The sequence below is a fragment of the Micropterus dolomieu genome, linkage group LG09 (assembly GCF_021292245.1).
Source record: "Micropterus dolomieu isolate WLL.071019.BEF.003 ecotype Adirondacks linkage group LG09, ASM2129224v1, whole genome shotgun sequence".
Classification (NCBI taxonomy): Eukaryota; Metazoa; Chordata; class Actinopteri; order Centrarchiformes; family Centrarchidae; genus Micropterus; species Micropterus dolomieu.
Genome location: NC_060158.1, coordinates 15,088,714 through 15,102,989, shown reverse-complemented (window position 1 = coordinate 15,102,989; position 14,276 = coordinate 15,088,714). Strand labels below are relative to the sequence as shown.

Sequence of the window (14,276 nt, the reverse complement as noted above, 5' to 3'; positions counted from 1 at the left end):
GCTGCTAGCAGACACCTCTGATTTGCTGCTAAGCGTAGTCGTGACGCATCCACTCGGTTAATGTGTGCGTGTTTCTGCACATGTTGCAGTCTAAGCAATTTATGTCTTTATATCCATCTGTTCTTTTTTGAGTGACTAATTGGCAGACAGTAAACCAGGTAAATAACAGTGACAGCTTGCTGTTTTGGCACATTAGTTAAAATTGTTCATATGAGGGATCAGTCAATAGGAATTCATCAGATCATTCAGAGCTGTGTAATGGGCTATTATATTTTGTGTGGGGTCTCTGAAGCAGTACTGTATCTTTTAACATATAATAAGTCATGATTTGTGATGATAAATGTTCTGTCCTCCGGTGGTGCTCAGACTGTGAATGACTTGGCAGATAGAATCTCTCCCACTGAGCTTTGCCTTACATGTTGGTGTGAAGTTGCCTGGTTACATGTGTAGTTAGCAAAACTGGTTTAATGTGTGTTTGTACTCCCACTCAAATTAGATGATGGTTAGTGACAGAGAAGAGGAGAGAAACCTTGATGTATACAGTCATGAAATCATGTGCACCACGTAAATATTTAACAAGCTCCTGACTTTATTCCTCATTCAAGTGAAGTGCACAGTGCCCACATCTTAATCTTCAAATTACAGCTTCAAGCATAAAGAGATTTAGAGTTAAAGAGGTCATATTATGTTTTTGGCTGTTTACCTTTCCTATATTGTGTTATATCATTTTTGTGCATGTAATAGGTTTGCAAAGTGAAAAAGCCAAAAACCCCAAATGGAGTTACCAATCTCCACTACTCCTGAATTACCACCCTGAAGCTCTTGCTCCTGTCTAGGTTGCAAAGCTGGTTTGGGAACATTTACTGCTGTACCGAAGCCCTGGTTACAGGTTTGTCAGGACCCGCTGATTGGCTAGTAATTCTTAACTAGGTAAAAAAAGATCAAATAAAAGTGAGATGCTTCACTCCATAACTAAAATGGAGCGGTCAACACACAGGGTGAAAAGAGGTGCTGAAGCAATGTGCAGTATGACAAAAATAGGATGTTTTTTTCAAAAGGAAACAATGTAAACCTGTTCTGGTACAACTCCTAAATTAAATTATGAACCTGAAAATGAGCTTAAAAGGACCACTTTAATGTAACTGAACATCGCCACTCACGAACATAATTCCAGACAGCAATATGACTCATTAATATTTTATATTCCATCATATAGATCAGCAGAAGTCACAGTGAATGTACAACTCTGCATGTGACTGCTGTATTTTCCGTGTTTTATTGTATTAATTTTGTCTCAGTGAGGCCCCACATTAGATACCCAAACTGCAAACACTCATTTGATTACAAACCAGAGAAAACTAGTTTCTGCATGCTTGCCAGCTGTGAATGCTTGGCATACATAAAGTAACCATTGTTTGGACATGACTATACTGCCACTTAAGTAGGCACAAATTCACTATAAATGAAATGTCTGTCCTGGAGACTTGTGTTTTAGTATGGAGAAGGAGACAACTGGAAATTAGATTTCTGCTCTAACACTGACTAGATGCATTATAGTAAGCTATTCTAGGGATTTTATTTTTTGTTTTGTGGTTATATTTCCATTTGATACAATACTCACAGCTGGAAAGCACTCACTCCAAGTTTTTTGCACCTCCAATGAAGATATTAAGTATACTGTAAGTAGGTATACAACTGATCTCATTACAAATACCGATCTGCTGTCTGTGTACACAGTATATATACTGGCACAACTTATATTCATGTTTATTGTCTCTATATACTTAAAATGTATAACTATAATATTTTTTTCTGATGACAAGGTTGGGAAAATAAATAAATAAAAACACAAAGAAATCAATTGCCCTCTGTTGTTGAAAGATCAAGGAAAACACTCAAACTATGTGGCAATCTCTGTTCGACACCCACACTGCATGTAGTACACAATGTAGCTCACTCTGCATTGCAGCCCTCTACTGTATCTTAAATGCTGCAGTCTCAAACACAACTGACAAACTATTTCAAAAGCAACAGTAATGTCTACATAGTAAGTACAAATGTTGATGTTTCACAACAGCCACACATATTGTAAATCACATTCTATTCAGTTTTATACTCCATTTACCCTGAGTGATAATCGGATGGGCCACACACATAACTGCCATATTCCTCTGTCTGCATTTGGTCTTTAGGGGCCTTCAGTTAACCAGAAATCGCTCATTTAATTCATACATGATGTCATACTGAATCAGAATTTTACAAGAAACCTCACAAAGATTTCTTGTTTCCATATAAAATAGAACAATGTAAAGCCAGCAGTAACATTTTTTTCAATAGTGCAGAAACCTTAGGTTTTGTTCTTGAAAATGTTACTGTATTCAATATAGAGATAATTAATATATGTAAAATTATGGTGGTGGTTTCAATCTTGGATTATCAAGGTTCTTACAAAGTAGAACAATGACACTGAAGTGCTGGAAGGCTGTTGGAGGCTTAAAATTAGATTTAAAATGTGCTAGCGACATGCAAGGCAGCTAAAAATACAGAAGCTTATTGATTTTGTCTTTCTTGAGCTAATTATTCATTCAGATGACACCATGTTTTTCTTTTTTTAAACAGTGTTTCAGCTTCACGTGCGTTTGTGAGTGATTGTGTGAGTGCATGAACTCAGCAGCTGATGTTTTGCAGATGGAAAAGACTGGACAGAAACCTCATGAAACGGCCACTGCTGCAGTTCAACACAGAGTGAAAACAGAGGTGTTATCAACAGGAAAGAAGAAGAGGTAGACCGTAAAACGAGAACAGCAGAAAGCCCTGTGTATATGTGGGAGAAGTTTTGAGGTGTGAATGTTATACAGTATGTGGTGTGTGTGTATGTGAGCCACAGAGCGTGAGGATGATCGGTTTGAAGATGAGTGTGAAGTCACTGTAAGGCCAGCAGAGTGTGCGTGCATACATGTTTTAGTAGTTATATGCACATTTACTAGTTAGTATTCAGGTATACAGATAAATGGCTGGATGGTTCATTCTGCAGAATACACTGTTAAGTCACTCTTCAACCACACCAATGACTCACTCATCTGTTTTTGTGTGTAATGTGCCTTTGTCACCTGCACATGCTGAACTGCGCTATTCGCACACACAGAAGGTTCATCCAGGCCCTCTTGAATACACACTTATATATCGTGCATATTGTGTCTCTTAACATGTGAGTAATTTTGACGGGTGTGTGCGACAGAGAGGAAGAGGTGATTGTGTGTGTGTTATTTACAGCATGGGGGCTGCCTTTTGGCGGAAACCTGAGCACTTCAGAGATATAGCGAGGCGGACAGAATCTAAAAATACTACGGCTGAGTGAGCAGGGCTTAAGAAGAAGAAGCAGTGGCTGTCTCCACTGTCAAGCCTGCCTCTTGGTCTTCAGGCTGTGTGCTGCTGTCTCGGAATGAAATATTAGGGCTTTATAAGCAAACGGAAACAAATCCATCTGGGACCAGACAGCTAATTTAAAGTGACTGCTAGAACAAGGGGGATTTTATATCAGATATTGAATGTTTGATCTGTTTGGCGAGTCAGTGTGATGTAAAGTGTATGAAACAGCTATAATGAGACTGTGGATGGATTGTTTGAGCGTTAATCAAAATGGGGAGGGAGAGAGATCATTTGAGCTCATGAGGCATGAGTATTGGAGTTTCATGCTTGCTTTAAAAATGCCACAGTTTTTTGTTTGGTAATTAAGATATTGAGCAGGGGTTTTGGGCTCAGAGTAGATTCGAAGCAACACAGACCTTTGCATCACAGAAAGTACCACATTTCACAGTCTTTAAAATGTTGTGACCTCTTCAGCCTTGACCTCAAGGTCACACCCAGTAGCCACATCCCTTTCCTCTTGTCATCTCTTTCTTAGAGAATGACACATGGATGATAACATTTACAATCCTTACACATCCTGCATCCCAACCTCCATCTCACTTCCTGTCTCTCTGTGCGTCCTTCTGTACGTCTATCCCACATGCACAGACAGCCTGAGAGTACCATTACATGTCTAATACCATCTGCGCACACAAAAACTGGCTCTAGTCCCGGGGCCTGTGGCAGGCATTAAAGGCAAACTAGCCAGCAAGTCCACTTACACTTTTATGTGTCTGCCCGACCTTCCATTCATTTGTCCACTGAGGCTTCAAACATAACCTTCTCTCTATTGGCACAGCCTATGGCAGCACCTGATATGTGAAGTACCCTACAAAGTGTAAACAACTGTGGACTGGCTCAGCGGTGACTTGAATTGGCTTGTGATGACTCATAAAAAGATATATTTCAATTTGAAAAGGGGGCTGTTCGTGTAACTTGCTGTTTACGGTCACTTAAATGGAGTCTGTCTGTGCTCTAACTCAATATTCTTTATACCTTACTAAACAAAATTCTGAAAGAGCTCTAATTAAGATTAGGGCTTCAAAAATCCAGTTGAAAGGGAGTCTCAAATGTCCTTGAAGAAATAAAACAAGTTCCTTTTGCAAGTGAGCCCAAATTAGCATTGCCTGTACAAAAGGGATGTGGTGACCAAGCTTGTATGATGAACACTTAACGCTTAGATTTGCATTTTTGAACTGTGAGCCAAGCTGTGAGAAAATGACTCCATTTAGTCAAATCTAAAGGCTTGAGTTGAATCCTAAAGACTTGAATTGCCCTTGATGGCATGTTTCCTCTCTTCCTTTCAGCTGCAGTTTGTAGCTACTTCTCTCACTATACAATAGCTCCACAAAAAGGTTTGGTCTCTGCGCTTTGTGCGCTCTGTGCTATATATGGACACACATTTACATGCCGCATAAAAGAACATTCGCAGTTCTGCTTCAGTCACAGACATGTAAACACAAAGGAAATGTAATACAGACTGCATCCTTATGAGAGAGAGTAAGTATCGAAGTGAATCAGCAGGTAAATGGTTCTCTTGGTTATTATGTATATGAAATGATTAAACACAGGTGCATGATTACCCACACTTGCATATGAGAAAGCAACCAACCACGCACATGTGCATGCTGTCACGCGCACACCCTGACATACCAGCCTTTTTCCTGTGGGTTCTGCTTCCTGCGTTTGTAGAGCACATACCAGATGATTTTTTTATTCTACTGCTGAAAACGATACATGTGTGATTACATTTAAAAAGTCTCATCTCATATTGATCCATCGGCGCAAATAGCCATCTGAACAAGCAGAAGAAGATTATTTAATGCAATTTGTGTTATTTTTTTAATTTCCCCTGGGTTTTGGGTCACGCAGCAGAGAGGTGTGAAGGAGAGCAGACAACACTTTGAGTGCACAGTGTATACTTAAGAGCAGAAGAAACAGCCTGTGAGGGGACAGTATCACTTTTTTTGACCTGCATGATGATTGCAAGAACAGACGTACCAAGTAACACAGCAAGTACAAACGCAGGTACACCAGAATTTTCAGTTCATGTGTTTCTTGTAGAGGGTTTTCAGTTGAAGATGTTTCGTTTTCATTTTGAAAAGCAGAAATATTACGGGAAAGTCAGAGACTTTGTGACGTATTGATTTTATATTTTTCTCATGAAGGAAATTCCTCTTGTGCTCATTGCAGGTGATTCCGTTTTAGATTCGAGCACCTATTCTACATGAGCCACGTGCCATTAAAAAACATTTGTAGTTGAATAAAATGATTTTATTGGACATCATCTGCTGTGACTAACAAAATGCAATTGCCTTAGCTCCTATGAATCATCACCAAATGTGTATGTCTGTGTGAGCGTGCATTCACCATTGTACATAATGAATCATGTCGCAGGAGTATGGAATAGACCATTTTGTGAAGCTGTGTGAGCATTTACATGAATCAGAAGGTATGTATGTACAAAATATATACATGTATAAAAGAGTATGTGCAGCATAGCCTGGAAGGATAGTATTTGTCGGACTTAATGACTTCCGCACTTACACTAAAGTCATCAGCGCAAACTTAATACTACGGGCTAAATATGAGCGAGAGCTAAAAATAGTCCCCGTAGCTACAGTAACATGCGTAGCAGGATATGGTTGTCTGGTAGATGATAATGAAGAAAAGACGAAAAGAAGGAAGGGGGAGATTTGTAAGTAAAGACATTTATATAATGGGTGATTTTCTGTTATAAAGAAGCCTGGAAAGCTCATCATTAAACATAGAAAATGACATGTTTGAGGGGAATACTGACAAGCCACTATCTATACTTAATGTCTTGCTTTGGTTTGGAAGTGGTTTGGTTTGATAATAAACAAAGCTGTTTGTAGATTTGATGGAGAAAGGAAGGGTAGATTTAGACATGGAGACTAACAGACAGTCAAAGAAATGGGCACAAACTCAGTAGGTACCTGTATGGTCTAAATAAATAGATGGCTCAGGCTAATAATGGATTGAGAATTTGATTAGAGACGGGCAGAGAAAAGGACATGATCCAGCTCTATCATTAATGCTGTCTGTCCGCAAACCCTAATTATAACTAAACGCCTTCCCCTCACTCTCGCTCCATCCCCTGTTACCAACCCCACACAAAGCCTGACAATCTGAACAAAGCTTCCCTGAGGCCCCTAATCTAATAGAGCAGTCTATACAAGACAGACACACACACCAGCCAACAGAGAGGGAAGGACATAGTCAGGAGGGAAAGATGAGGGTGTGATGGAAAAAAGAGGACAAGGATTCAGATAAAGGAGATAAATTGGACACTGAGTGAGAAATGACAGAGAGCTTTTCTTTTCCAAGTCTCCGAGGACTGTTGGTGTGATGTTTATCATGAGGGAGCTCTGGTGGGACCTCATTGTTCCCTTCTTTGTGTCCATCTGCTGCGAGCTCCTTTTGGGCCCAGCCTATTTTATCAGGACTCTGGTCTGTGTGAGGGTGTCCTCTCTGATCCTTGCAGTAGAGTTAACACTCCTGAAGCAGCCTATTGATTCGAGGTGTGTGAGACAAGCAGCACAATGTGGCCCACTATGTAAACGCAAACAGTCACGAGGAGGTACTGTTCAAATTGCACCAGACAGATGCCCCCGATCAGTGCGTGTGTGGCATTGTTTTTAAGATCAAGTAAGGAAAATAAGTTTGTTTTTACTTTTATTAATGTTGCAGGAGAAAAAAGGTTAATTGGTAACAACAGGAAGAAGAGCAGGTTATTGCATTTACATACAGCATGTACAAGTAGTTGTTTACCAAAGCAAGATTTTAGTTAGTACTTCAAATATGATGATTAAAGTCTTTCCAGTGGAGGATACAGTCACAGTGAAGTTATAAAAGGTACATTTTAAACCATTCATGTTCTAGTGCAGCTTTTGGCACTGCAGAGGACACAATTGTAATTGACCACCTCATGTTCTGTGTTGGCATCAAGACATGTAATTGGTTCACCTCCTCCTCCTACATGGAATCTTCAACATCACGTTTGGCCTATTGCTTGCTCAGCTGCTCAAGTTTGAATGGTCTGTTTTCTGTTCTCCATGTTTTCTACAGTTTTCATCTGAAAACCCAGTATTTCTTGTCATTTTGTCAGTAATAACATATGTTTATATGTCACAACTGAATAACAGGCACCTTAAGTAATTCTATATGGACTTACAGGAAGCTTTGAACAGTGGAAGAGTATGCATCATTCCTGAATCATTTTATTGAGGACATTTGATGTCTCATAGAGAAAATAAACAGATAAATTCAAATTGGCAAAGCATCTTTTTAACCCATCATTCCCTTTAATTGGATGGGGGGTTTTTTGTCCGCATTAAAACATCAAAGATGTGGGACACATCAGACATTTTATATGTAGTGGACTGGCTCTTGCTACTGTAGTTAGTGTCAGCGAGTGCGAGTTATATAATGCTGCCATCCATCAGAGGGAGACAAGAAAACTAAAGAGACAGCATGTCAGAGTCCAGGCTGCAGCCATGCCCCGAGACACACACACACACACACACACACACACACACACACACAGTATTCCTCTGTCCGCAGGTTCATGCTTTCTATTACCCTGTGTTAATATGCTCCTCTCTTTCCTGCCCTGGCCACACAGACTGCCCAGATGTCTTAAACTGCCTGGACATGGCCAAGTGCGCTGTTGGGGCCAATCGCAGTCGGCCCTAGAGTTCTGTGTGGACCAATCAAGTCTAGGCCAGGCACATTTAGAATCAGTGTTCAGCATGTTAAATCATCCCCTTATTTTTGACATGCTACCAATGGATGTTTTGCAAAGTTTTGCAAAATAATTGCATGTTTTAAATGGGAGAAATTACAAGGCCAATGCAAAGACAAACATTCAATCTCTAACAGACTCCTAATGACCGTATTCGAATGAATACAATAAACATAGCAGTCAAATGTTTTCCTAGACAGCAGTGATAAACCTCCCCTTTAATCCTACAGCATGACGAAGGAGATAAGTCTTGGTTTACTGAAGTGTGTGCAGCAACCTACTGAAGGGTTGCATGCGTGAGATTTCAGTGAGTGTGGTCCCTCCTGTGAAACTCACAGGAGACAGAGTATTGAGTTACACAGGGTTTGGTGAAAATCGCAGAATATGTGAATGCCGTGAAGCGCTGAGCTCTACATCGTTCTGCTTCAGTAAATATTTTCCCCAGTCTGGTTTCTCTCTGCCATAGCACTCATTAATTTCAGATCAAAGAGTTTTGGTCAGAGAAATTTGTAAAGAAGTAAGATAAGTTTTAACTGAATTCCCACCTTTGTTGCCAGGAGGACAGAAAAATTGTGAATAGCCTAGATTTCCATGAAATTTTGTGGGCAGCAAGTATACCTTATTTAGGTTTGAGATACCCATTAGACATTTGTGATCCTTTAGGCATTAAGAATTTATTTATTTTAGTGGAGTTTTGCGCTCTTTAAGTGCTTTCTAGTATCCCATGTTTTGTCTCATGTCCAGCTACTAACTAACTATACCGTCCTCACAATGAGCTGCACGTTTTTCAAAGCTAGACAGTTAACTAACAGTGTAAAGTTCTCTGCTTAACTCAAGGCTTAACTTTTCGTGCAAATTTAATGAAGAATCACATAATGTAAAACTGTAACAAAAGCACAAATGGTAAGAATATAACCAATACGGAAGTAAGACACAACTGGAAGAAACAAAAAATGCAGAGTCATTGTGCTAACTACTCCCCGCTATGCTAGCTATCAATTTATTTATTTCTCGAAACGAAAATTGTTGCAGGAGAAGGCAACAGCACTCCTCTGTCCACCATGCTTACTTGACTGTGTGGAAAATCCCCAGCTCTACCACTACTGCTTCTAAATAACCAGCAGGAGGCATTTCAGTACACTAATTTGCTATACAGTGAACATCTTCTCAATAGAGGGTACTACACTAACCACAAACTTCAAAAACTTTCTTCTCTCTTTTTCCTAGTGGAGCTGGATGCAGAGCATGCACAGAGAGTCCCTGGGGCAGAACAGGGAGGGGTCCCACCCACGCAGGTCAAGCTGAAAGAGAGGCAGAAGTTCTTTGAGGAGGCCTTCCAGCAAGACATGGAGCAGTACCTGTCTACTGGCTACCTGCAGATCGCTGAGAGGAGAGGTGAGAAGGAGGAGCCGTGAGGTCAGAAGCTTTTCTCCAATACCACACTCATGCTCTTTGATTATATTTAAACAGCTTGAAATTGAGCATTTCTTGTGGTCTGAGGCCTGCAAAGGAAAATGTTGAGTTAAAGTTTTAGGCATTGGTGTCTGTAACTCATTTGAGGGTGATTGCAAAAACCAGCCATCATTCAAATGAATTAATTCCAAAGTCCTGATAGCATCAGCCAAAAACTTCACACTTCAACTGCATATCACAAGATTGAGCCATAATAGCTTTCTCCACTGAGGCTCCACTCTCTGAGTGCCTGTTGCTAAACACACAAGTAGAGCCATTACTTTGAAAAATGCCACCGCACCATATAAATGTAGTCTTCTACTGGGATTGTAATAGAATCCTGCTGCAGTTTACCCCATGTATTACTGCCAAATGTCTGTGCTAAAATACCCAAAGGATGTGCTGAAATGAGGGACTGCATGAGATATGCCTCCTGCGCTGAAAGATGTATTGGACTCCACTGGCCCAGAGTTTGTAATGTGATTTTTTTTCTTCTTTTACTCATCTATCCTGCTCCCTTAATCCACTGGAAATAGGTTATTAGAGAGGATTGTGAAGTAGTAAGGATGGAGGAAAGATGGGGCGAATGGAAATAGACTTAAGGATAGCAGAGGGAGAGAATGTGAGAGACTTGTTTTCACTGTCATTTAAAACAGCTTTTTTTTAATCAGTGCAGGGTTTTTTAAGGGAATGGACCTCCATGACAAAAACAACCACTAAAGCCAGGTTTGAGGTGCAGTGAGTGAAATATTCACAGCTCGTTTTTCAAAGACTGGTCAGAATCATGTGTAGTCTACATTCATTCATGCTGAAAAGACAGAAGAGATGTTTACATTTAGATTTCACACTTCAAACGATGTGATTCACAGTACAAAGGCAAGCATGTGGGCTGCTCGACAAAAATCCACAACAGCCGAATTAGAATCAGCCAGCCGTAATTGCTATAAGAATATTTGCAATCAGTTACAGAGGAGGCTCACATCATAATGCTGGCGAATCAGATCTGAAAATAAGGCTACGGTGTGAGAGCTGAACAACACAGCACACTCCAGCTCATTATATTTCACGCAGCTGCAAATCCCTACAGCAGGGCGGCGCCACTGAAAAGCGAAGATACAGCTGGAGACACTGAGAAAGACGGGGGTAGAGATACAGAGAATGAACTGAAAGGAGATAATCAAGAAAAAGAGAGAAAGGACTGCAGATGTCATAAGCCACTGAGCCATCAAAAGGCAGTCTCAAGGATACAGGTTACATACACACACACACACAAACACAAACACACACACACACACACATACATGTATATATACACTCTGCAATCTCACTGCAGGCAAAAACAGTCTTTCCCAGCAGGGGAACCTTTTAGGCAAGGTCACAGTATGGCTAAAAGAAGAACATGTTAGAGGCAGTCACATGGAAAGGATGTTCTCAACGCAGCTTTCTGGATCAAGACTTTCACAACATAGCCATAGTCTTGGTTCGTGTGTGTGTGTGTGTGTGTGTGTGTACTTTTGTTTATTTTTGTTCATGTGCGGAAAGATGGCCCTATTTGGGACTGAAACTGAATCAGCATCCTCCATACTATGGGCCTGATTTATTAACATCCCGAATAAAGAGAACTAGATTGCGTGTGTCTTCTAAAATATTAGTACCTGCTATGGGGGATCAACTAAGAATTATTGCGGCGATGACAACAGGTGCAAAGACAATGGAGGTGGGAGTATTTAAATGGGGGTTTCGTGTTTTAATCGTTTCCGCCATAGAGACTCGGGAGGGAAAGCAGCCACCGTGTAAAAACTTTGGTTTGTTTCATTCAGTGCGTCCCGAGTATGTGGAAATCATATGTACCTTCTCATCCTGCATAAGATTGCACTAAGTACTTGGGACAACACACCTGAAAAACTGCTTTGGGAAACCCCAGCAGAAACAGATACAGTATGCAGGAATGACCCAGATGCCAGGAAATGCCAGCAGATTGTGCTTCATCCAGCCAGACGGAACAATCACAGACCGTTCCGCACCGTGCCCGGTCGCTCCGCGATCTCCTGTCCCTGTCCCTGTCCCTGCCCCAACGCCCCATTCCCTCTCCGATACCTACAATGGGTTGTGTCGCTATTACCGGCGCGCTGTGAACAGTTAGAGCTCGTTCCCTCTGGCTGGATGAATTTTACACATGATCCATGCAAAATCACGGAGAAAAGAAGTCAGGTCGAAATGAAATTTGCTTCATTGGCATGGATGTTGATACAACAGTATTGTCAAGGCTAAAGGAAAATACAAAAAAACAATTCAATTCATATAGTTCATCAAATAAATAAAATAAATAATTGTATTTCTATAAATTGGATATACAATAATATTATCTAATGTTAATTTCTCTATGTCTTCTTTCATTATGGCTGTGTATCCTTCTCGCAACGATAACAGCAGCCATCTCTGCGCAACACTTGGCGGATTGTACCTTCCTTTCAAACGTATTAAATACAGAGGCTGTTGCACTCACATGAAATTGCTTTTAGGCTTGTTAAATTACTCTGCGTGCAGTAAATAAATGCATTTGCATGTTACCCTCCCATTACTTTGCACAATAAAACTGAAATGCCCCAAATTGCATATTCATTAAGGCAAAAGTACTAAATGAACAACAGGTGCTATCTTGATCTTTTGAAAGACTTCATTCTGCGTGCACACCGTTAGTAGATCAGCTTACTTGTTAATTTGCTGATGATATCAAATTTGCACACGGTTTTACTCACGCAAACCTTAAAGTAAATCAGGGCCTATGTTTTATGAGGCTGAATAGCTGCTATGTGGTGGTAATTGCGTTGCTGACAGGCGTGATGTGGAAATGCACATTAGAAGAGGATCCATACTGAGAATTCATTAGCAAGCATTAGACCTTAGTTCCTCTAAGATGTGTCACAGAAAACACTGCTGTCTCCAGAGTGAAAGAGAGAGAAGGAGAAAAATGACTATATTACTGGATTGGTGTATAAAATGTGGAGTGATTTGGTGTGTGTATGTTTAAATAATACACAACATGTGTGTGTGTCTGTGTTTGTGTGTCTTTGTGTATATGCATTAAATTTATCTAGGTTTGTAGAGTCAGTTTGTATAAAGTACATTTGTAGACATTCCCATGAATTAAAGTTGAGTGATCTGAAATTATGATACTCACACATGCGTGTGTGTGATCTTTTGTACCTGTGTTGTAATTTAAAGGACAGGGAGACGTTTGGGGCAGTCTCCATGGGAAGTAACTTTCCCCTTCTTTCTCTCTTTCTTCACTGTTCTGCTCTCCCTCCTGTGCCGCCCTCCTCTGCTCTCCTCATTTCCTTGAGGTACGGTAGCCAATGGCATCTTGTCTCACTGCTGTGCACCGACCAATAATATACCTTCTTTGTCTTGCTCGCTACACTACTCCATCCCCACCATCCCTACTGTGCACTGACTGGCTGATTGTGACGCATGCAGCACATCGTGTCAGTGATCGGGGGTGGGGGGGGTTGAAGTTAGAGTAGTATCTGGTGTGTAAGATGAGTTTCCCCTGATTTTGTTGTCGACAGCTTATTAAACCACAATGTAGTTTGCCAGTTTAACAGGTGATTCAACCACTATACTACCTTAGATGAAGATCAAATCACATTTTATGACCACTTTATGCTGAAATCCAGATAATTCCAATTCCAAACAATTGTACATTGTGTTTATTAATTTGTTCATTGTACATAATTTAATTTTGAGGTGTTTCACCCAGCCCTGAAATATACATGTACCTACGACTAAGAGGATTAGCATTATTCAAGGTTGATCCCAATAACTTCAACTGGTACAAATGGATATGAACATTTGAATTCTCTTTCAGGAGCCTCTTTGCTTCTGACCCAATGAAATCTATCTGCCTGAAGAATAGGTTCATGTTCAAGTCTGCCTTAAAACAATACTCACATGCCCAAATGTACGTTAAGTATTTAAAAAGATAGCCAAAGTTAATATGAAGCTTCAGAAGTTATTTGAATCAAGTCTGTATCTTCTATAGTATTTTAAGCATAGAAGCAAGAAAGAAACAAGAAAACCCTGGGGAATTTTTTACTAAAATGACATTTCCTTTGGAAGATACCCACTTCATTTGTACAAACGAGCATGTGAGTATTAGGATAAAACTTAATTATATTGTAGGTGTTGCTTGTCGCCTTCGTATACAGCTTGCTACATACAGTGACACCTGCCAATCCATTATTTGTGGTAATGCTTCAGAAGGTAAACAAACTGTTCCATGAATACAACTTACCCATTTCAAATGCCATCTAGCTTGAATGTGCTCCCATTTGCTTCTGCTTGGCAAATTTTGGAAAACAAAACATCCTCAAAGCGCCTCTCGTCTTGGACTCAGCCCCTTGCTGCTGCACTCTGAATGCATCAATCTTGTGTAAGGCTAATATCTTGATGTCGCGTGTCATGTCCAGGGCCAATAGGAAGTATGTCATCCATGGAGGTGAACGTGGACATGTTGGAGCAGATGGATTTGATGGACATGTCTGACCACGAAGCCCTTGATGTGTTCCTGCACTCTGGGGGAGAGGACAACAGTGCTGCCTCACCTGGCACAGGTAGGTGGCCATAAACATACACACAAGATAGGTGTTCC

At 40.5% G+C, this 14,276-nt stretch overlaps 1 protein-coding gene across 1 annotated transcript in view; it reads left to right on the top strand.

Annotated features, from left to right (window-relative positions):
- The window catches only part of dtnbp1b (dystrobrevin binding protein 1b), a 72,284-nt gene that overhangs the window by 55,810 nt on the left and 2,198 nt on the right, over positions 1-14,276 (top strand). Inside the window, exons 6-7 of the mRNA XM_046057763.1 lie at positions 9,401-9,568; positions 14,095-14,238. Coding sequence (XP_045913719.1) covers positions 9,401-9,568; positions 14,095-14,238 — 312 coding nt within the window. The remainder of the gene's footprint in view (positions 1-9,400; positions 9,569-14,094; positions 14,239-14,276) is intronic.